The sequence below is a fragment of the Aethalodelphis obliquidens genome, unplaced genomic scaffold, assembly GCF_003676395.1.
Source record: "Aethalodelphis obliquidens isolate GAN/ISIS:26980383/991018 unplaced genomic scaffold, ASM367639v1 scaffold30, whole genome shotgun sequence".
In the NCBI taxonomy this organism is placed as follows: Eukaryota; Metazoa; Chordata; class Mammalia; order Artiodactyla; family Delphinidae; genus Aethalodelphis; species Aethalodelphis obliquidens.
In genome coordinates this window covers 15,017,636-15,025,075 of record NW_020837974.1, presented here as the reverse complement: position 1 = coordinate 15,025,075, position 7,440 = coordinate 15,017,636, and the positions used below count along the sequence as shown (strand labels likewise).

Genomic DNA, 7,440 nt, shown 5'->3' with positions numbered 1-7,440 from the left:
CCAGGAACCAGATGGTTCCTTTCCAACCTCCCGGCCCCGCCTCGACCCCTCGGGGCTGGTCCCGGTCCTGGTTCTTTGTAGCATCTTGTCTGGGGCCGCGGGAGCCTTTTGGCCCGCCAAGCCCTGAAGGTACCTGTTTTGCTGTGACCCCCGACTTACAGTTATGGGGAGAAGGGAAGAGGGCGTCCCTAGGGAATCGTGTTGAGACCCGGTGCGGCCACAGAATTTTTCGCTGTGTGGCTTTGGGCAGCTCAGTGTCCCTCTCTGGTTCTCAGGTGGCTTCCTTGCTGTGAAGCCAGGGCCTGTATTTTACTCGTATTCTTTCCCGGGTACCCAACACATAGTAGGTGCGTAAAAGAGATAATATTTATGAATGAATGCATGCATGATGAGAAGTTGGACCAGATGATCCCTGAGGCCCTGTAAAGCTTCCCTTTTTGTTTGTTTGTGTTTTTTGGGGGGTTTTGTTTTCCTTCTGGGCGTCTCTGGCCCTCCACTAGAAATTTTCAGCCCTTCAGCCTTTCCTGACTGGGAGAGTATTATTTCTGAAAGGATCCTAAGAACTTTTGAGGAGCAAGGAAATCAAGGGATTGTAGTGAATAGTGTCAGCAAATAGGAGAAATAGGCAAGAAGTTCTTCTGTGTTTATTGGGGGAGAGGGTCTATGAAATTGGGGGGAAGTCTAAAGACAGTGTTTCCCTCCAAACTCACCTCTTTTTCTCTTTCCCTCTCTTCTCTCCCTTCCTCCTTCCCATCTAGTGCGATGTACTGCCTTCAAAATAGAAATTTGCTAAAAGCATTCTCTTTTCTTCACAAAATAAAATATCCTGGTTCCTTAGCCCAGCATTCTTGGACCCTCACAGTTTGATTCCCTGCTTGAAACTTCTGATTCTCCCTAACTATCATCTTTCTCTTGGACCTCAGCCTGGAATGCTCTTCCACCTCACCTCACCTTACCTAAAAGCTAGACAGAGTCTCTGAGGCTGAGGTAGACCCAGGGCATTTGATTTTTTGCTTGTTTGTGTGGTTCCTGTGAGAGTGAAAAATTGAAGGGATACAAACGTGTAATATTTTAAATGTTAGCTTCTCTGGGTGTATTGAACTGACACTAACCTCCAGGAATGAATTCCACCAGAGGGCTTTAGTTTGGGGGCAGGTTCTGTCACTTAGTATCTGTGAGACCTTGGGCACGTTTCTCACCCCTCTGTCCTTCAGTTTCCTCACCTGTACAAGGGGAATAATACTAGTACCTACCATATAGGGTTGGGATGAGGATTAAATGAGTCGTATGTGTAAAGCTCTTAAACTATGTTTGGTACCTAGTGCATGCTATTTAAGTGTTGACCATTATTTGGAGTTAATGTCAAGTATTCAAATGTGAGGCCCTTTGCTCCACAGGGCCCTCATGACCAGCACTACTCTATGACATATTGTCCAAACCAGGATTTTTTTTTTTTGGCTGCGTGGCGCGACTTGCGGGATCTTAGTTCCCAGACCGGGGATTAATTGAACCCGGCGCCATGGCAGTGAAAGCACCAAGTCCTAACCACTGGACCGCCAGGGAATTCCCCAAATCAGGATTTTTGAGAGTGTTTTTAAAGGAGGCACCGTTAATAATCACATTGGACTAACAGACTGGAGCCATCCTGGGCAAACTGAGAAATAGAGTCACACTATTTAGCAACCCTCTAGGCTTTACTGACCATCTTTGTCCACATTGACCTCTCCCTGCTCAGAGACCATGGCAACCCTTGTTCACTGTAGAACTTATTTAATGCTTAGCATATGCTTTCTGGAGCCAGTTTGTACTTGCTTTTATTAGGTATCTAAGTCCTGTCTTCCCAAGTGGACTGTAAGTGCCTGACAAGGACTCATACAATTCTTTGCAACCCCAGTGTCCAGATCAGTGGCTTGACAAAGAGATGAGGGATGCTTCCTCTTCCCCTACCCCCTGAGACCTCTTGGCAGCCTGCATTCAGCAGTATAGTAAGCACCGGGCAGAACACTCCAAGCTGCTCATCTCCTGGACTTTATCCTCACTGATCTCCCCACTTCCACAACTACCCGCTTATGGTCTACTCCCTACACAGCTTAAAACTCCCCGGCTCAAAACCTTTCAGCAGCTTCCTGTTACTTTTATGGAAGAGGATTGCAATATTCTCCTCCAAACCCTTCAATGACTTTCCTTCATATTTGAAAATAAAACATGAACTTCTTGTCATGGCCCATGAAGCTCTGTAGATTGGGCCCTGCTCCATCTTTCAGACTTCACCCCTTACGGTTCATCCTCTCACTCCCCCAACTAGAACATAAGCTCCCAGAGAAGAGAAACTTCGTCTTTGGCACTGATGCATTCCCAGGGCCTGGCACAAGGCAGGTACCAAATACCTATTTGTGGAATGAATGAATTTATTTTCTCAATAACCCTCATAGGTATTATTTCATTCCTCCTTTAAACAGAGAAACTGGGGTTTGCATGTGTGAAGTGACTTCAACAAGGTGACAGAGATGAAAAATGGCAAAAGCATTCATTCTCCTATTCATTCAACAGATATTTAGTGAGAAGCTGCTACTCTTCTAGGCCCTGAGGCAGGTGTCCAATTTGAGGCTAATCGTTTCAGAACTATACCATCTTGTTTCTTTCTTTTTTATTTTGTATTCTTGTTAAGTATTATAAAAATAATGGAAGGATACATTCTCACTGTAAAATAATTCAAACAATAATATAGATGGAGAAGGTCAAATTCTCCCTTGACATTTATCCCTCTTTCCATTTTTCAACAAATACCAGTCAATGCCCAGAAGTAAACATTATTTACCATGAGAGAGAGAGAGAGAGACAGAGACAGAGAGACAGAGAGAGAAATATCATTTTACATTTAATTCCCTCTCCCATACTCGCCGCCTGAGGTAGCCTGCTCTAATTATAGTTCACTTAACGTCGTCTTTGAGATCTTTTCCTATCGGCACATGTGTAGCTACCTCATTTATTTTAATAGTTGCATGTCATGCCATGGTGTGAATGTGCCATCGTTTCTATAAAGATTCCCCACATTGCTTTTTTCATTATTACAAATAGGTATGATAAATTCCTTGTACAGGCCTTTCTGTACACTGAATATGAATATTTCTTTAAAATGAGTCCAAAGCAGAATTGTTGGGCTGAAGGGTATGTGTATTTTAATTTGAACAAGTATTGTCAAACTATCTCTCTAAACAGCTTTACCAATTTACACTCCTACTAACAGTATATAAGAATGCTTGTCATAGTCAAGATATGTATTGCCATTATCTAAAAAAGTTCTCTTGGGCACCTGTGCATTTTAATGTCCACTCTTGTATTCTGATCGCAGATGACCCCTAATGTGCTTTCTGGTCACTATAGATTATTTTTGCTTCTTCTAGAATGTCATAGAAATGGAATTATACTGTATATGATCTTTCATGCTTAGCTTCTTTTGCTCAGCATAATGATTTTGAGATTCTTCCATGTTGTCATGAGTACCATTAGTCTGTTTCTTTTTTTTTCTTTTTTCTTTTTTTTTTTTTTGTGGTACGCGGGCCTCTCACCGTTGTGGCCTCTCCCATTGCGGAGCACAGGCTCCGGACGCGCAGGCTCCGTGGCCATGGCTCACGGGCCCAGCCGCTCCGCGGCATGTGGGATCTTCCCGGACTGGGGCACGAACCTGTGTCCCCTGCATCGGCAGGCGGACTCTCAACCACTGCGCCATCAGGGAAGCCCAGTCTGTTTCTTTTTATTGCTGAGTAGTATTCCATTGTATGAATATACCACAGTTTGTATATGCACTCACTGGTTATTGGACATTTGGGTTGTTTCCAGTTTTGGGTTATTATGAATAAAGCTGCTATGAACATTTGCATTTGCATGTAAGTATTTTTGTAGACGTGTATGGACTCCATCTAGGAGTGGAATTGCCAGGTCATGTGGTAAGTGTATGTTGAACTTTATGAGAACTTGCCAAATTGTTTTTTCAGACATTTCATTTTACCCTCCCACTGGCAATGTATGAGATTTCTAGTTGTCCTATATCCTTACCAACACTTAATCAGTCTTTTTAACTTGCAGGAGCTGTAGTGGGTATGTAGTGGTATCACATTATAGCTTTCATCTGCATTTTCCTGATGAATAATAATGTTGAACATCTCTTCATGTGCTTATTGGCTATTCGTATATCTTCTTTGTGAAGTGCCAGTTCCAATCTTTTGGCCATTTAAAAAAACTGGGCTGTCTTATTATTGAACTATCAAGAGTTTATGTTAAATTCTGTATACATTTTTTTTTAAGGGCTTCAAATGCTTGGCTTTTTAAATTATTATTTATTTATTTATTTTATTTTTGGCTGTGTTGGGTCTTCATTTCTGTGCGAGGGCTTTTCTCTAGTTGTGGCAGGCGGGGGGGGGGGCACTCTTCATCGCGGTGCGCGGCCTCTCTTGTTGCGGAGCACAGGCTCCAGACACGCAGGCTCAGTAGCTGCGGCTCACGGGCCTAGTTGCTCCGCGGCATGTAGGATCTTCCCAGACCAGGGCTCGAACCCGTGTCCCCTGCATTAGCAGGCAGATTCTCAACCACTGTGCCACCAGGGAAGCCCTGTATACATTTTTTTTATGGTCAGGTCGTATTGCAATTATTTCTCCTAGTGGTAACACATACTTTCTACCGTAAATAAATGAAAACACGTTTACACAAAAATCTGTGCACAAATATTTATAGCAGCTCTAGTCATACTTGCCAATAACTGCAAACAATCCAGATGTCCTCCAGTGGGTCAATGAATAAACAAACTGTAGTGCGTCCACACGATGCATGCTTAGCAATGGAAAGGAACAACCCACTGCTACTTGGAACGACTTGGATGGAGCTTAAGGGCATTATTCTGAGTGAAAGAAGCCAGTCTCAAAGGTTAGATGTTGTATGACTCCATCATAAGACATCCTCAAAAACACTGAACTGTAGTGATGGGGAACAGATCAGTGGTCGGCAGGATTTAGGGATGAGACTACAAAGGGGTAGCACAAAGGAGTTTTGGGGCAATGGAAATGTTCTGTATCCTGATTGTGGTAGTAGTTACATGAATCTACGGATTAAAATCCAAACGTCGTACACCAAAAGAACGTTCATTTGCTGTGTATTAATTAAGATAATGCTATAAACAAAAAAGCAGAGCAACAAGCCATGAGTGTATAGGTGCCCATGAAAACTGGTTTTTGAATGGAGGAAGATGGGACAGGAAATACACACATCTTGAATGCTGGTTACTTTGTCGGGGGAGGGAGCAAAAATGATCCACTTATCAGTGTGAATTTTTATAATGTTTCACTTATTTCAGTGATTATATGGTGATTTTGAAATTTGAAAAAATCTATTAAAAATGGGAAACATTAGGAAAATATTTTAAAAAAAGAAAAGAAGTAGTTTTGCTTTGTGAAGTACCCGATGATATGTTAGAGAATAAGACACGTGTGTCTCCATTCCTGTGGAACTCAGCCTAGTAGAGTCCAGTCCTCCCCATCTTACAGAAGGCTCATCTGCAAAATATGACAGTTATTGGAATTTGCCTAACAAGAGTTTTCATAAGAATAAATACTTATTATTATTATTATTTTTTGGCCACGCCATGTGGCTTGTAGGATCTCAGTTTCCTGACCAGGGATTGAACCCAGGTCATGGCAGTGAAAGCCCTGAATCCTAACCACTAGGCCACCAGGGAACTCCCAAGAATAAATACCTTAATACTTGCTTGAAACAGTGCCTGGCACAAATGATGACTGTAATGTTAGCTGCTATTAATATATCACCTATGAATTGGGAGAATAATTGCCACCACTTGTTAGGATGATTTTAAAAGTGCCTTTCTCGTAACAGGGCATCTAACAGTTACTGTTAGTTTCGTTAGCGTTTTGAGCCTGGATCCTGGGATGTGGGGGAGAGGGCATGGCTCTATCCCTGGTTTGGTTTTCTGGGTCTCCCCGCTTATCTGTTCTCTTGGCTTTGCTATCTTTCTAATTTCAGGGAAGCCTCTCCCTCCTTCCCCTCCCCTGGTTGACCTATCACCCTCCCTCAGGACCTAAATGCAGGGCGTTTCCCTCTTTGGCTGACACTGGACTCCTTGTCTACATCTAGCTTGGTACAGAGGGACATCCAGACCCTGAAAAGTGTGGGTGAGACGTCTATACATAGCACTGTTGGACCTGACAGTGAGCCAACCTGGGGGGAAATGTGATCTCAGAGCAGGGCAGGGTTTGAAATGTGGTGGAGGGGAGGTGACCCTGCAGGGCCCCAGGGATGCTTAAGGGGAGTGAGGAGATTGGGGGAAATACCCTGGGAGAAAAAGATACTTAAATTCCATCTCTTTCTCTAACCAGGCAGATGGCCCTTCTTCAAACCAATAAGGATCTCATTGCTACAGGAATGAAGGAATTTAACATTCTGCTAAATCAGCAGGTAAGTCTGATGCTCTGTTTCAGAGGACAGGCCTGGAGCGTTGGGAGGTGGGCGAGGACAGAGAAGGGAGAATAATTTGGAGCTGGGAGGGTAATGGTTGAGTTGATGGAAACAACTAGAGACAGGTAATACAAATCAGAGAAAAGAGGATGTCAGAGTTTGTGGTTATCCCTGAATCACATGGCCGAGCGTGGTCTCCCTTGCCAAATCCTGACCTCCCCTATCCCAATCCCCCCCCCCCCCCCCGGTCTTCTCTGCTCCTGTTGTCCCTGAAGAAGACATGGTGACTGTGGTGAATGACTGGGTGAACTTCTACATCAGCTATTATAGGAAGCAGATGGTGGGGGAGCAGCAAGAGCAGGACAATGCTGTGCAGGAGCTTCGGCAAGAGCTGAATACTCTGTCTGCCTCTTTCCTGGACAAATACAGGAACTTCCTGAAGTCCTTGTGAGCGCCCGATCGCAGGCTGCCTTCCTCCTAGCCGGGAGACCCAGGCTTGTCTGAGACCCTTAAATGCTGCCTCTGTGTCTTCAAGGCCTCAGGCTCTGCCCCTTCATGGTGTTACTGCACCCGGACACCTCAATAAAGACCAGTACTGGTTTTGGTGGTTTTCCTGGCTCTGTGGCTCTTCTTTGGTTTCCATCGCTGCCTCGTGGAGACAGTTGGTCCCTTTTCCCTCACCCTGCTTCCTAGATATGATCTCGGAGATCTAATTCCTTAGAGTAGAGGTTTGCAGCCTTAAGTAACCCCTGGGCAGCACTAAAATAGCCTGAAGGAGGGGCCAGCCGGCAGAGCCTAAAGAATAAGTGCTGAGGGACGGGGGAAGGGCTCGTAGACAAAACGGTGGAGATAGAGGCTCTCCAGAAACTGTGGCCCTGTGACATGCTGTCTAGAAGACAGTTGTTGAAATCTCCCAGTCTTGTTTATCCTTCACTAGGTGGAATCAAGAGTCCTCTCGCCTCAATTTTCCAATCCCCT

The 7,440-nt window shown here is 44.3% G+C and overlaps 1 protein-coding gene across 4 annotated transcripts; it reads left to right on the top strand.

Moving 5' to 3' along the window:
* Nucleotides 1-8: 8 nt before the first annotated feature.
* Nucleotides 9-7,080, top strand: AHSP (alpha hemoglobin stabilizing protein). Of its 4 annotated transcripts, none has more exons than XM_027126293.1 (3): nt 9-129; nt 6,384-6,461; nt 6,709-7,080. In XM_027126293.1, the coding sequence occupies exons 2-3, from the start codon at nt 6,388-6,390 to the stop codon at nt 6,911-6,913; spliced, it is 279 nt and encodes a 92-aa protein (XP_026982094.1). In that variant the 5' UTR covers nt 9-129; nt 6,384-6,387; the 3' UTR covers nt 6,914-7,080. The 4 variants fall into 4 exon arrangements, with proteins under 4 accessions (XP_026982094.1, XP_026982092.1, XP_026982093.1 ...); XM_027126291.1 differs by lacking the exon at nt 9-129 and adding an exon at nt 6,114-6,179; XM_027126292.1 differs by lacking the exon at nt 9-129 and adding an exon at nt 6,119-6,175.
* The last annotated feature ends 360 nt before the right edge of the window (nt 7,081-7,440 follow it).